Genomic DNA, 15,400 nt, shown 5'->3' on the forward strand with positions numbered 1-15,400 from the left:
TTTCGGCTGTCTATTTTTAAAAAAAATCTGCTGTTTGTCTGTTTTTTTACCTCTGCAGTCAAACTTTTTGAGGTGATTGAAACGGAGAAGACTCTCTATTTGGTGATGGAGTACGCCAGTGGCGGTGAGTGACACTTTCTTGACTTTCTGAACGCGCCTCCACGTTACCGCCGGTGCCCGCACACGTGCAAAACTGCAATACCGTTGCAGCTTGTCCCTCGAGCCACGCCCCGCCTCCTCTAAATGAATTCTTTCCGGCCATGAGTGCACAGTCATGTCCTCTCTTTGTGCTACAGGGGAGGTGTTTGACTACCTGGTGGCCCACGGGAGGATGAAGGAAAAAGAGGCCAGGGCCAAGTTCCGACAGGTGAGTCAGCGACGCCGCGACATGCGCCAAGCTCATGCTGTGTCACGGACTGCAGAGGAGAGCTGTGGAAGCGTGCCCGGCTGGCGACTCGCTCGCACTCCCTCTCCTCCCGCAGCTGCTTGTTCTGACACCCAGCGGTGCGTCATCAGCATCGATCCAAGGGTCCCTTCCGATGCTCCTTTTCACAGAAAAACGTAGTGAATGAATGCGCCTTTTATTCACTAGAATCGCGCCCATTTGAGCGATAATTCACAATTTCTTTCCTATCCACAATATGGCTATTTCAAAGAAGACACTTCACGCCGTGTCTGTAGGTGTGGATATATGTTGCGGCGTGCATCGCATTAGGTACACTTGCAGAATCACGGCGGACTAGGGCAGTGGTTTTCAAACATTTGACTAAACCTACGAAGAAAAAAAATTGGCTCACCCACTACCATATTGTTTTGTGACCATTAAAAAAGACAAACAAAAAAAAGTAACAACAACAAAAAAGACAAACAAATTCAATCCATCAATCAGCTGGAAACGACGTGATCCTCAACGATCACGTGATGGAGTAGGACAAGTCCAGGAAAGAAAAAATCAAAAGTCAAGTCAACTGTATTTATCGAGCACTTTCAAACAGCCATCGCTGCATACAAAGTGCTCTACATGGAGCAATTTAACATGCACAATAACAGTAAGACAAATCGGTAATAAAGACGGTAGAAAGCACCAAACAAACAAGAATTAAATTAAAATGGATTCACCATAAAGGTTAAATGAAAATTAGACTGAAACTAATTTGAAAGACAAGCCATGATTTAAGATTAAATACATATTTATTTCACTGTATTGAAGAATTAAATACAACTGGACTATATTTTTAAAAAAAACTCACGTTGTTAAAAAAATGTTGGATTAAAAAAATGGCTCAAAAGACTCGTTATGATGACTAAAATTTTAGTCCTCATTTTCCCTTGCCCGGACGGACGCGCGTCATCCAGCGTCTTAGGCGAGTAGATGAGATCTGCCTGGAGTTCCTCAAGGCTCTTTCCCACTGCTGTGTAATATTTACAGGCAGAGAAAAATGTTTCATTATGTTTCGTGATATAGTTATAGGCCTGCGACGTTTGTGTTTCAGATTGTGTCTGCTGCGTAATATTTCCAGGCAGAGAAAAATATTTCATTATGTTTCGTGATATAATTATAGGCCTGCGACGTTTGTGTTTCAGATTGTGTCTGCTGTGCAGTATTGCCACCAGAGGAGGATCGTTCACAGGGATCTCAAGGTAATGAGCCAAATTCTCCCAAATCAAAACAGCAAAACTTATTTGGGGAAGGATTGTAATATAATTTTGACTGATCAACACAAAATTTGGTGGACATGTCAATCAAAGCAGGATATCTAAAATGTGATCACCGAACGCGCCGTTTGTCTTGTCCCCCTTCAGGCCGAGAACCTGCTATTGGACGCCGACATGAACATCAAGATAGCCGACTTCGGTTTCAGCAACGAATTCACCGTGGGCAGCAAGCTGGACACCTTCTGTGGTTCTCCACCCTACGCCGCCCCGGAACTTTTCCAAGGGAAGAAGTACGATGGGCCCGAGGTGGACGTGTGGAGCCTCGGGGTCATCCTCTACACACTGGTCAGCGGCTCGCTACCCTTTGACGGACAAAACCTCAAGGTGCGAACACGTTCCGTATCATGTAGTTATCCTCCTTCCATTTTAACAAGCGGAATTAGTTTGCACATGCAAGGTCAAGGTCAAGGTCTTGCACTATAGTTGCTACTGATATTTTAGAATAACTGTGCTTTATGAGGACCAAGACCAAACTCGACAGACAGTGGTGTGCTGGCCAGGTATTTCCCAACTGGATGGTTATTTATTTATTTATTTATTTTTATGATTTTGGGTTACATGTGTCAACATGATTCTGTATTTCCTGAATAAACAGATTAAGAGCGGAATTTCCTGTTTCTATCATTGGGGAGAGTGAGACTCACTGGAGGATTATCTGCCCTACTTCAATAATGCACAACTGTCGAAATGATTCATGAGGCAAATGGCAGTTTACAGAATGGAAACGCACTTTTTATTCATTTTTGGCTTTTTTTTTTTTTTTTACATTTCATGGAGGTTATGATTTTGTGAGTGTAGGAACATTTGCTTGTGTGCGGGAAGTAATTCCGAGAAGATATACCATAATTTGGGGCGCAGTCTTGACATTGATTTTGTCACGAAAAACTTGTTTTGTAGACCAACCTCTGAAAAGTCCGTGCATTTGTTTCTCAAAGGTCACGTTATGCATTTTTATTTTCCACCAAACATTTTGCAGGTCTCAGACATCATTGAATAAAATTAACAATTACACGTTTTTTTCTTTTTTCTTTTTTTTTGGGGGGGGGGGAAGAAGCATAACATTCAGTTATGTCCAAACACCCCCAAATTGTTGTATAGAATTGCAAAAATCTGGTTCATGAGCACTGGATGGTGGCAGCGAACCTCACAACAAGCGCCAGATAGTCAACAGGTCTTCAAAAAAAGTCTTTTTCACTGACTGTGAAACTTAAAGTACAACATCCACAATTGCACATTTTTTCTTTGCCAGGGCACTTAAATCTGCCTGACTAAAGTCCCCCTAGCTTAATGCTAAAACACATGTGGCACAGTCTGGCTCATAAAAACTAGCATCCCTGTTGCGATAGTCATACCCCTTTAAGCAAAATATATTTGAACACAAAAAGTGCAGCAAAACACGTAGACAAGACACTAAGGCCGTCACTGGCATATGTTCTTTCTCTTTTGTGACTACTATTACTGCGTGTCACTCAACGATCTTCACTCTTGAGTGACATTTTTTTAATGTTGTTTTTACTAACTCGACTCCTTGTTGCTCGCATCGCAGGAGCTGAGAGAGCGCGTCCTGCGGGGGAAGTACCGTATCCCCTTTTACATGTCCACAGACTGTGAAAACCTGCTGAAAAAACTACTGGTGCTCAACCCGGTCAAACGTGGCAGTTTGGAGGTAATTTTTGGATTGTTACCTTTCACGCTATGCTGATTCGCTATGTTTTATTTATTTTTTGGGGGTGAGGATTCAGATAAGAAGTCTTCGGGACTTGGAGCGTGTCCATTGTGTTTGTGTGCGTGGGTAAACGTCACTGAATCATTACGACACACTCTTCTGTTGTCAATTCACAGTCGATACCGCCGCTGAACTTGCTCCACAAAGCACACCGAGGCACCTAATAACAATTGATCCGTTTGTTATTCGGCGCCGCTCGTTATTAGAATGTTTCAAAATAGTGTTGCACACAGCCCACGGGGGGTCATGCATATGTGTCACGAGAAGCCGCCACGAGTGAACAAAACATTTGAATTGTCTTTATTAGCAAATCATGAAAGACCACTGGATGAATGTGGGTCACGAGGAGGAGGAGCTGAAGCCGTACATCGAGCCCGAGGCCGACTTCAACGACTCGACCAGAATAGGTGCCTTTCGGCGTACGTCGAGGTCATCGTCAAGGGTCTCCTGACGAGAGTAACGTCGTCAAATTTCCTGTTCCCGACAGAACTCATGGTGACAATGGGTTTCCCTAAAGATGAGATCACGGAGTCCTTACAAAACCAGAAGTACGATGATGTCATGGCCACTTATCTGCTGCTGGGAAGAAAAGCGCCAGAGGTCAGATTCAATCTCATGTCCACATCATACCTGTGTGTTAATTGCAATTGAAGCTTCTATCAGTCAGTGCCAGCTGTTTTCAAATCACCGTTCCCCATATTGCCAGTCGTTGTCGTGTATTTTGACTGATATTTCACAATCCACGGAATATTTAGTTCTGTGGCACTAAAAAAAAAAAAGAGACAGCAGGCTCGCTTTTTACCAGTTCGTTCTCCCTTTTATTTTCTTTGTCGTCGACAGTAGGATATGGCTTGGTTTCACGAAAAGCACCTTTCATTCATTCATTCATCTTCCGAGCCGCTTGATCCTCACTAGGGTCGCGGGGGGTGCTGGAGCCTATCCCAGCTGTCTTCGGGCAGTAGGCAGGGGACACCCTGAATCGGTTGCCAGCCAATCGCAGGGCACACAGAAACGAACAACCATTCGCACTCACACTCACACCTAGGGACAATTTAGAGTGTTCAATCTGCCTGCCACGCATGTTTTTGGAATGTGGGAGGAAACCGGAGCACCCGGAGAAAACCCACGCAGGCCGGGGAGAACATGCAAACTCCACACAGGGAGGCCGGAGCTGGAATCGAACCCGGTACCTCTGCACTGTGAAGCCGACGTGCTAACCACTGGACTACCGGGCCGCCTTACGAAAAGCACCTGCTTGTCAAAAAAAAAATATTTTTAGCTTTTGACAACTTCAGCTCTAACACAACAAAAACAAGACTGAGAAAGGACTTTTTGGTGACAAAAGAATCATGAGTTTGAAACTTACAAGAAGAAACGCGCTCTGACCGACTGACACATCACGGCTTGGGGTGGAACACGATTTTGCATTCCGCACTATGTGACCAGCTAACCACTTTCTCATGGCAGTTTGAGGGGAGTGAGCCCCTGACCAACAGCGTCCTGACTCAGCGGCAGCGTCCCACCAGCGACATCAACAACGGCTCCAGTATTTCTCCCGCACATCCCAAAGTCACGCGCAGCATCTCGGCCAATCAGAAGCAGCGCCGCTACAGCGATCATGGTGGGGATGATGGTGATGGTGATGGTGGTGGTGGTGTAGACAGACGAAGTAAAGTAACCCCTTCAATCCCAGCTCTGAGAGTGCTGCTGGCTGAATGCTGCGTTCGGAGGAAGTTGCTGACACCGATTGCCCGGTTACGATCAACTCCACATATAGTAGGCAAAAATCTGCGATAGAGAGCAACGAGAGATCAATCTAATTATTATAATATTTTTTTTGTCCGGAGTTTTACACCTCAGACGAACTGAAAGCACTTTTAAACTTGTTAAAATACACTTAAGAGTGTTTCGAACGCATATTTGAGACCCTATCATGCACCAATAATCCTCTAACCTGATAAACTGTCCACTGTTGTAGCCGCTGTCCCTGAAAGGGTTAAAGTATTCTTTGACATGTGTTCTCCATATGAGATTTTCATTTGTCACTCCTCCAAATCACACCAAAAATAAAAGAGAACCAAACTTTGGATATGTAACACAAATGAACCGTTCAATTGTCGGCTAGCTTAATGCTAACAATGGGAAACGCTATGAACGGATGGAAATTAGCATAGACTGCAATGATTTTAAGCCTTCAAACATCTGCGACTTGAACACACACGCCATACTAACCGAGCACACAAAAATATTCCAAAGTTTCTATTCTGAAATAGAAAATAGAATGAAATAGGAAAGTCAAATGTCATCACGTTTATACCACTCTCAACCTTTGTGGAAAACATGATCGGAGTCAAGATGAGACTAAAAGGTGCTTCTTGCTGAACATAAGGAGGGAGTCTCTCACGTGAAACTACCATTTTGAGAAGATAGACTATAAACAGGGAGAATCGCCTAAATTCAGGCTGACGCGGTGTCGTCAAAGCAGCTTCCTCCTGTCATGTGGGATCTGGTGACATCTGCTGGCTGCCTGCTTTCCCCGCAGCACCTCAAAGCACGAGGAGTGATCGGCTTTGCTTTTGTAACACGGTGAAATGAGTGTGTTGCTTGTATACGTTGGGAAAAAAATGTCTACAGTGATATGTGGATTATGGCTTTCGGTGGCTTGGCTCAACTTTAAAGGAGACGATGGGTCGAATTCACTGGTATTATTATTTTTTTTGCTTGTGAAGTCACGAAGAATACTTTCGATAGCTCATCCCTCTATCACATTAATTTCCACGTAGGCGTAGATTGCCAAATTGCACATAACTCCACAACTGGTCAATGTTACCGAAAGTGGATGCTTATTTTGACACGGCCGTAAAGGTGAGGCTGTTTTTTTTTTTTCACCCCCACCCAGTGAATGAGGCCCAATGACCTTTCTCATCGGCGTCTGCTGCTGTTTTCGTTCCGTCGTGTCAACTCTTCGTCTTGGTCCAACTCTTTTTTTTTTTTTTTAAAGTGGGTCCCTCTGTGCCGCCGGCTGTGTCGTACACGCGGCGGGGTCAGGCTCTGAGTGTGGAGAGTGACCACCGAGAAGAGTGGGATGGCGCCCGCCGACTGGAGCTCAGTACTTCCAAGGGAGATGTTCCTGCCTCGCCGTTGGGAGCGCAGGAGAGGAAGAAAACCGCAAGTGCTGTGGGGGTAAGGACTCTTTAATATTCCAAACGGGGGCTCAAGCAAGAAACTGGAACGGTTGAGCGCTACACTATACCATCAGTTGCGTTCAATATAAATTGAATATCGTTATGTAAAGCGGGAAATTATATTTTAATCAATTGAATCGGCAGAAAAACACAGATTTTTTTTTTTTTGTGTTGTGTGAATTTTCTATCCTCAGACCAACGGATCAATGACTCGCAGGAACACGTATGTGTGTGAGCGATCCTCCACTGATCGCTACTCGGCCATTCCGAATGGCAAAGACAGCAGGTATCCACGCTCACAGTTTAAACACGAGTACGAGTGGGAGGACCACGAGGTCGTTTTGAAAACCGGGCGTTGTGTCGTATCAGTTTAACCGAGGTGTCGGGCAGCACCCCGTCGACCGCAGTGAGCGCCACGCGGCCTCGTCACATCAAGTCCATGTCATCTTCAGGACACCCTTCCAAGAGCACACTGCCCCCCATCGATGACAACACAGAGTTGAAATCCAGGTGAGCGCTCACTTTTTACACCGACTCAACATTTTGTTTCCATTTTAAAAAATAATATATCCTGTATATAGATATATGATTGTTATATATATTACATATATTCATTCATTCATTCATCTTCCGAGCCGCTTGATCCTCACTAGGGTCGCGGGGGGTGCTGGAGCCTATCCCAGCTGTCTTCGGGCAGTAGGCGGGGGACACCCTGAATCGGTTGCCAGCCAATCGCAGGGCACACAGAAACGAACAACCATTCGCACTCACACTCACACCTAGGGACAATTTAGAGTGTTCAATCAGCCTGCCACGCATGTTTTTGGAATGTGGGAGGAAACCGGAGCACCCGGAGAAAACCCACGCAGGCCCGGGGAGAACATGCAAACTCCACACAGGGAGGCCGGAGCTGGAATCGAACCCGGTACCTCTGCACTGTGAAGCCGACGTGCTAACCACTGGACTACCGGGCCGCCCTATATTACATATATATATTATATAATATATGTATATTTTTTTAAGTCCCCCCCCCCCCAAAAAAAAAGCACGCTTCAGTTTTATGCTTAGTGGCAGTAAACTAAAGCAACGTCTTGGCTTCCTTTTTTAAAAAATGTTATTTTATTTTTTGGGGGAAGAAAATGCACGATTGGCCAGAGTGCCGCCTGCTGTGAAGTTTGCGTCGACCATCTTAAGATACCATTGTGGTCTTTGGTTTTTGAAGAAATACATGCCGTGGATAAATAGGCGTCAATTCACATCTGGGTGGGGGAAAAAAAACATCTTCACAGATGTGCTATTCGTGTAGCATCTTAGGGAGTTTCAATGAGCATGAAAACAGCGAGTAGGTAAGTTTTCAGCTCTATCTTGATTGCTCTGTTATTTTGTCACTGAACTCGAGTGGCAGCTTATTCGACGCTTGCTCGTACCATATACGACTCGCAAAGAACTAAATGTACCATCCCCCCCCAGCTCCTCCCCAAGGGGTCCCTCCACCTCTCCCTCCGCACACAGTATTAGCACCCCCGAGAAGAACCGCTTCCCGCGGGGCACCACCAGCCGCAGCACCTTCCACGGCGCCCAGCTGCGAGACCGCCGCAGCGCCACCTACAACGGGCCGCCAGCCTCGCCCACGCTGTCCCACGACACGGGCGCCCTGGCGCAGCAGCGGCGGGGAACCTCCACCGGCATCATCAGCAAGATCACCTCCAAGTTTGTCCGCAGGTTAGTCGGGGCGGGGGGGGGGGGAATTGACACACAAGTTTAACTGTAGTTTGTCAGGATAAATACAGGATGGACTTCAAATGTTTTTCAGCGCCATTTTTTTTTTTTTTTTAATGTTTGGGCCGATTTTGAACGTGACCTACGTTTCATTCAACAGAGCCAAAACGGCTTGAAACTAACCAGCCATCTCAATTTCAATCTATCCAAACGGCACCTCCTAATTATGCACTAAAAAAAAAAAGGGCAGCGCGTCACCAAAAAAGACACACGGCTAACGGGCACGCTAACTTCCTTAGCATGAGAATCTTTCTCAGACTTCAGACTTTGTGGACTTCAAGTTTCACACACTGATTCCAACTTTTGCTTAATACCGTACTTTCATCGCCCCTTGCCTTTTTCGGGCTCACGCCTTTTCTTTTCTTTTCTTCTCCTTCCTCTTGGCATAGAGCTCTGTCTTTCAGGTCCACTCGGAGGTAGGACAACACTCCGTGCCCCTCTTGCCCGACCAGAAACCAATAAAGAGTTTGAATAACTCCTCCATTCCCTCTTGTAGCACCTCCTTTCCCTACTGACACCTATCACTTGTTATGCTGTTTATATCCCACTTCTCTCTCTCTCTCTTTCTCTCCCTTGTGCCCTCTTGCCTTGAGAAGCAACCTCACGCCTCACCGGCTTCGTTGTAACTTGCTTCTCATGTTGTTGACGCTCTTCCTCCTGACTCCTTGACTCTCCCCCGCCTCTGCTGTCTTTGAGTAAAAAGAATCAGGCCCGACGGAGTCTTTTGAAAGTGATTGTGTTTGACCAACACGGAAGAGTCAGGAGATCCCCTTTAGCCTCGTTGTGTGCTCACCCAGGATTGTGGATTCTTTCCTGGCATGGCTCCTGAAGCCCCTCGCTGTGTCACGCTGATGATGATGGTGATGGCGGTGGTGGGGTGTTAGCGTGAAACTGGTGGGATTAAAAAAAGAAATTTAAAAAATGATGTTATTCCTGGTTTGATTTCAGGGTGCCCAGCGAGGGAGAGGCCAGTGCCAGGACAGAAACACCCAGGTGAGGTTTAGCATAAAGACTTGACACTCAATCAGCCTGTCATGCATGTTTTTGGAATGTGGGAGGAAACCATAGTACCCGGAGAAAACCCACGCAGGCAAGGGGAGAACATGCAAACTCCACACAGGAAGGCCGCAGCCGGAATCGAACCCACGATCTCAGCACTGTGAGGTCGACGCGCTAAACACCCGAACTAATCACTGGTCTGAAATTGTGACCAAATTCCAAGAATACTTTTCTGCAATGAACAAATTCCCCCGCCCGACGTTTTCAAAGCGGAGTTCCTCACTTGCTCTCTCAATATATTAGGCGTGATGAAAGGCATTTGTGTTGTTTTAACCCTCATAACGGAAAGGGATGACTATATATTGTGTTGTTCATTTACGTACGTTCATGTTTTGAATTCATCAATGGTGACACTCCTCTGCCGCGGTCCCAGGAGCGCGTCAGGTGACCCCAAGGAGGACGGCGGGCGGGACTCCAAGCCGCGCTCGCTGCGCTTCACCTGGAGCATGAAGACCACCTCGTCCATGGAACCCTCGGAGATGATGCGGGAGATCCGCAAGGTCCTGGACGCCAACACCTGCGACTACGAGCAGCGCGAGCGCTTCCTGCTCTTCTGCGTGCACGGCGACGCGCGCCAGGACAACCTAGTCCAGTGGGAGATGGAGGTGTGCAAGCTGCCCCGCCTCTCCCTCAACGGCGTGCGCTTCAAGAGGATATCGGGAACGTCCATCGCCTTTAAGAACATCGCCTGCAAAATTGCGAACGAGCTCAAACTGTGACGCAAAAAAAAAAAAAAAAAAAAAAAACAACCACCGCCGCGGGCTCGTCTCGTCACTGGATTCATGCACTGATCGTACCCGCCGCGCATTATCAGGGTGGCCTCGGCTGGTAGCGTGCAATGCTGGCCACGAATGTACTGCACAGAGGAGAGCGCCTCGTCGGCGCCTCTGTGAAGACTTACAGCAACATCTTTTTTTTGTTTGTTTGAAATTGTCCGTCCAGGCCTGTGTGTGTGGGTGTGTCTCGATCTTTCAAAGGACACCAAACATGCAGTATGCAGCTGAACACCCTGCAATAATGTTTTTTGTTTTGTTTTGTTTTTAGTTTTTGTTTTTGTTTTCTAAATGACTACTACCAGATCTTACGCTGAATAACTAGCCGCTTTTTCCACCTGTGTTCCGCGCATATGTAGAGCAGGCTGGAGCTCATACTAAAAACTATGTAAAAAGAATTGTACTGTATGCATAACATCTGCAGGTACTGTATATTCATTTTTGAGTTGTGTACAGATTTTCTTTCATGGGATTTTTTGTTTTTCTAATCTAAATGATGTCACTTAGAGCAGTGTTTCCCAACCTTTATGGAGCCACGGTACATATTTCACATCTGGAAAAAAAAATACAAAAAATGTCACGCCATACCACTTACCAAAACGATGCACAAAAAAAAGTGGATGCATAGGTCAATTATGTACTGCACGTTTTGTCGTCTAGTGGAAGAGCATTTTATTGTTCTGTCTGTTATAACTGGTTGGCATACATAAATTTACCCCCAAAAATTGTTTTAATCGGAAATCGTTTTTCTTCCAAATAACTGACATTGGATAATTTGCTGCGGGAACACCCGATGATCTCTCATCACTGTTTGGGAATCACTGTTTTTGAGTATTATCATCATTTTTTTTTTGATCTGACATTTTTTTAAGAAACCACCATTTAAGAATAGTGTTTTTCATTTTATTTAAAGAGCACTAAATTATTTTGTGGATTATGAAAGGGAGAACGTCCCTTGCCTTTTGTGTTATATTTTATTTGCTTATGGAGGAAAAGAAAAAAAAACACTTAAGTTGCACCATGTAGTAGTAAAACTGAAAATGTGTTCACTTTATTTTTTTTCTGGGCAGCAGGGTGGGGGGGACAATGTGGAGGCCCCTGCTGCACTTTGCACAAGTTTTCTCACTATGACAGTATGCACCTGTTGTTTCCTTCCCTCACCCAACAAGATTTGCTGAACTTCAGTTCCATTAAAAGCAGCCATTTGAATCGGTTCGCCAAGAAGCATGAGAAGTTAAAAAGAAGAAACATTTGTCTCGACAACCTCGTTTGGTCCTGCATCTCCACCAATGTGATACTTGTATTTCTCCTTCTGATTTTTTTTTTTTGGGGGGGGGGGGATTACCCGTATTTTTGGTAATTCAGCAAATTTTATTGTATTTATTCCATTACATTGTAATGTGCTGCTTTGTAGAAATGAGGTGTGCACTTTGTTGGAGAAAAATAAAAAGGATTTTATTTGTTTGTATTCCTGTCAATTGATTGCTGACAGACCAAGAAGACGATACACCAAATTAGTTTTAAACAGTTGTGTGCGTAAACACGATCAGTACGCACTGACCTACACTTACAATCTAAATTGTATATTGTATTAATTTATTCCTAGCAGTCAGTCTTCATTTCGTAGTGTTTCTCTTGGCTGTGCTTTGTTTTTTATTTTATTTTACTTATTTGTTGATGTCCAAAATTAGTACTGGCCCATGTACCGGTAACTGCATAAAATATATAAACAATTGGACTTTTTCTTGATCTAGTCAGATTTAAAATTCATCCTTACGGGGCCAGAGATTTGTCCCTCAATGACGTCATATATTTTCCATCCTCTGATTGGTTAGTCAGAGCAAAACCGTTCAACAGACAAATCATGTCCGTCGTGACCTGCACTCAAATAGATAATCTGATAATTACGATTAATTTGACTCCAAGGTCTGCTTTTGTCACGTTACTGTATAAACCACTTTTAACACATTATGAACTATCAAAAGATTATAGATTTTCAAAAATGATACCAAAAACATTGCAATGGGAGATTCAAAGGCACTTTGTGAATGGTGTTCAAAATGTAGATTAGACTAAACTATTGATACCTAAAGCTTGGGACACATATAAGAAGATACATTTATTTATTTTCTTTTATTTAAACTTCTGTATTAAAAAAAAATCACATTGGTTTGATATTGTTTGTAGTACCAGCACTGTCCTGTGATAGGCAGCATGGTGTCACGCTGCGTCCTCATTACTCAAAAGTTACAGAAGAAAAAGACGAACATCCTCAAAGAGTGATGAATGACTTGGAGCAGTGATTCACAGGGGACATTTTGTTTCCGGCCGCACAGAGAAAAAAAATCAACAAACAAAAAAATGAAGCTAATTGAGGAAAAAACGTCATGCGCCCTCTCCCCGCCCCTCCGTCGAGTCAAATGACTGGAAGGTAAGTTCAAATGTTTCTTCCCCTCAAGCCTCTAAAAAATACAGTTTTTATAGAGACAATACGATAATTATTTTCTTCTCTATACGCCCATACTTTTTATGATTGACATTATTATTTATTTGTCAAATAGTTTAATGTATCAAGGCATTTTTATTGCATTACCTTAAACGCCGATGACGATCTCTCCAGGAATTGGTTTGGTTATTTAGTTTCAACACAAACACCAAATAGAAATAAAGTAATCAAGACAAAGCATATTTTTTGTATTTATATATTTCTTGGAAATGTTATGTATGACTGACTGTGTGTTATGAATTCTAAATGGTCTTGTAAGTGATTCACTGGTTGTAATTTTCCATAAATGTCCAAATATATATATATATATTTACTACAAAGGTACTATTAAAAGTATTTTCTGAACTTAAGTAGATGTCCAAATACTGTTTAATGAGAATGTTTAAAGAGAATGTTAAAAGTAGAAGCACTAATTCAACTTTTTAAGGAAAATCAAACAAAGTACAAATGTAGAAATGTATGATGCCCTTGACTCAAGCCAACTCAATTTTTTTCGATATTTTCTTCATTGATCGACTTTTGTGGCACACAAAGAGACAAAAAGCGGTGACGATGCATTGACTTTATTGTGAGACCACTCAAGATATCACAAATGCTGTTTTAACAGCTGTAGAGCATGTTGATTCTCGTGATGTCCCATTTGGACATGCCCGGTCTGTGGCCAATCCGGACGCTGGCGTCGGGGATGGGGGTGATGGTGTCCTTCCCGTTACCGCTGAAGGCCGTTCTTCCATAGTGCATGATGGAGGTGTAGTCGTACGGGGTGTTCAGGTTGTTGGTGTCCTGCTTATTGAAATTCAAGGCCGCCACCGGGTCGATGTTCTCCCAGTTGATCCTGACGTGGCGGTCACGGTCGCTCCTGTTCTGCTCGTGTTGGAAGCCCAGAACGTGGTTGAGCTCGTGCTGGATGATGCCGTTGTAGAGGCAGCTGCCGCGGTTGATGGACACCACCTGTTTGCCGCCCTGCTTTCCCAGAGCCGAGTAGCATCCGATTTTGTTCTCCACGCTGACGTAGTCGAACTCGTCGCTCCGGGGCACGAAGCGGATGCAGGTGCTCTCTTGGAAGGACCTCATGGCCGTCTCGATCATTTGCTTCTCCCATTCGGGGAATTCACGGCTCACAACGTAAGGGATGGGCACGTAGCCGTTGGCGGCTTTCTTCCACACGCAGCTCTGTGACCAGCACTTGATGGCAGTCCGGGTTTTGGGAACCATCATATCTCCTTCCACGAGGACCTCGTCTGAGCCCCTGTTGGCGGTCAGGATTTTGTCTGAGATGTCAATTTGGTCTTCCTCTTCTTGCTCTGGGACGAATTCGTCCTGGTAAGCCTGAGTGAGACCAAGCAGGAGGAGCATCAGCAGGCTGGCGAAGCGACTCATCTTCAAGTTTCCGTGGAGAGACTCGTTGGCGATTGATGTTGTGTCTGAGTCAACCTGGCCTCTTTATACTCTGGTCTACAGGTGTGGCTACACAAGGATTTTGGGTAGTGGTCTGCGTTCCTAAGCCTGCGTAAACCTCTCAAGGGTGGACTCCTCTGACAAGCCTTTTGGACATAATGCTTTGTTATTCTTGTCAAAAAAAAGGTCAACATGCTTTACTGGGTTGGACATGTTTGGATTTATGTGTTCGGTGCAGCTAAAGCGCTGTAGGGGTCCTCAGGTTACTGTGCCATTCGACTCAGGCGCAATTTAGTCAATTTAGTTTGACGGAGCCTCTGCCATGGAGTGCTGTTGGAAATTTAGTTTGCTTAATAGTCAATATGTGACTGTCGTGATAGTACGTCGTACAATTAAAAAAATATATACAGTATATATATATATATATATATATATATATATATATATATATATATATATATATATATACAGTAAATATTCCCATACCCAGGAATATCCTTCACCTGGAATAAAAACCTATACATTAACATTTTGACTACGATATTACGTGTTACCGGAAGTTGCGTAGGCGGAAATCCCACTACCCGTAACCCGGATGGAGGTTTAATGCCGCGGGAGCTTAAATACACGCAACGCCCACCCGATGCGACGGAAAAGACTGACGCTGAAACAAGTATTTACTTCGCGTTTTTCGATCACCAGATTCTAAACGACGTGTAAGTGTACACGAGCGGAGCGAGTAAAATGCGTCCGTTTGAGCGAGGCTGGACACAAAGTTAAAAAGATCCAGCAGACACTTGGAGTCGGAAATTTACGAAACTTTAAAAAACAAGGCATCGATTCAACTCCTGAATCGCAGCAAGGAAGCAATGCAAATGGCAACAAAAATCCTTCAGTATGCACAAGAATTACCAGACATCAATGATCAACGGGACAGTTACTTGCAACTAGCAAGAAAACTGTATGACACGCAGGCAAACATTGTCATAAACCAAAGAATGCATCCAACAAAACAATCCAAAATACAATTTTTTTTTCCCAAGAGAGAAAAAAATAAACATTAAAATGCTATATGTATTTTACTGTTGTGATTTTTTGGGATACACCTGTATTGCAGTTTTTGTTATATAAACAGTTTTTGGACAGTATATTTTTGTTATTTTATTGATTGTGTTGTTTCACATGCATTTTGTCAACATACTTGCAGGTTCATAAAGGACATGTACCATGCTCATTTCCCAAATGAGGAATTTCTGTT

At 44.1% G+C, this 15,400-nt stretch overlaps 2 protein-coding genes and 1 long non-coding RNA gene across 6 annotated transcripts in view; 1 reads left to right on the forward strand and 2 right to left on the reverse strand.

Moving 5' to 3' along the window:
* The window catches only part of mark1 (MAP/microtubule affinity-regulating kinase 1), a 33,216-nt gene extending 21,510 nt beyond the window's left edge, over positions 1–11,706 (forward strand). The window contains exons 5-19 of one of the 4 annotated variants that reach the window (XM_052081363.1): positions 59–124; positions 297–367; positions 1,585–1,641; positions 1,804–2,040; positions 3,263–3,382; positions 3,750–3,849; positions 3,930–4,042; positions 4,910–5,111; positions 6,444–6,625; positions 6,822–6,913; positions 6,997–7,137; positions 8,098–8,349; positions 8,796–8,822; positions 9,355–9,399; positions 9,839–11,706. In XM_052081363.1, the coding sequence (XP_051937323.1) occupies positions 59–124; positions 297–367; positions 1,585–1,641; positions 1,804–2,040; positions 3,263–3,382; positions 3,750–3,849; positions 3,930–4,042; positions 4,910–5,111; positions 6,444–6,625; positions 6,822–6,913; positions 6,997–7,137; positions 8,098–8,349; positions 8,796–8,822; positions 9,355–9,399; positions 9,839–10,184 (2,051 nt within the window). In that variant the 3' untranslated portion in view covers positions 10,185–11,706. The remainder of the gene's footprint in view (positions 1–58; positions 125–296; positions 368–1,584; positions 1,642–1,803; positions 2,041–3,262; positions 3,383–3,749; positions 3,850–3,929; positions 4,043–4,909; positions 5,112–6,443; positions 6,626–6,821; positions 6,914–6,996; positions 7,138–8,097; positions 8,350–8,795; positions 8,823–9,354; positions 9,400–9,838) is intronic. The other 3 variants (XM_052081365.1, XM_052081364.1, XM_052081366.1) reach the window with 3 other exon arrangements.
* Positions 3,266–4,910, reverse strand: LOC127610877 (uncharacterized). Its single transcript, XR_007965058.1, has 2 exons — positions 4,694–4,910; positions 3,266–4,312 (listed from the first exon to the last, which is right to left on the reverse strand). It is a non-coding gene; the product is annotated as an uncharacterized LOC127610877 (long non-coding RNA).
* Positions 11,707–13,291: 1,585 nt separating the features above from the next.
* Positions 13,292–14,283, reverse strand: LOC127610819 (high choriolytic enzyme 1-like). Its single transcript, XM_052081264.1, has one exon. The coding sequence runs from the start codon at positions 14,122–14,124 to the stop codon at positions 13,345–13,347; it is 780 nt and encodes a 259-aa protein (XP_051937224.1). The 5' UTR covers positions 14,125–14,283; the 3' UTR covers positions 13,292–13,344.
* Positions 14,284–15,400: the final 1,117 nt, after the last annotated feature.

This window comes from Hippocampus zosterae, chromosome 11, assembly GCF_025434085.1.
Source record: "Hippocampus zosterae strain Florida chromosome 11, ASM2543408v3, whole genome shotgun sequence".
In the NCBI taxonomy this organism is placed as follows: Eukaryota; Metazoa; Chordata; class Actinopteri; order Syngnathiformes; family Syngnathidae; genus Hippocampus; species Hippocampus zosterae.

Coding starts and splice junctions, on each gene's coding strand:
- LOC127610819 (XM_052081264.1), bottom strand. CDS start 14,124: ATGAGTCGCTTCGCCAGCCTGCTGATGCTCCTCCTGCTTGGTCTCACT.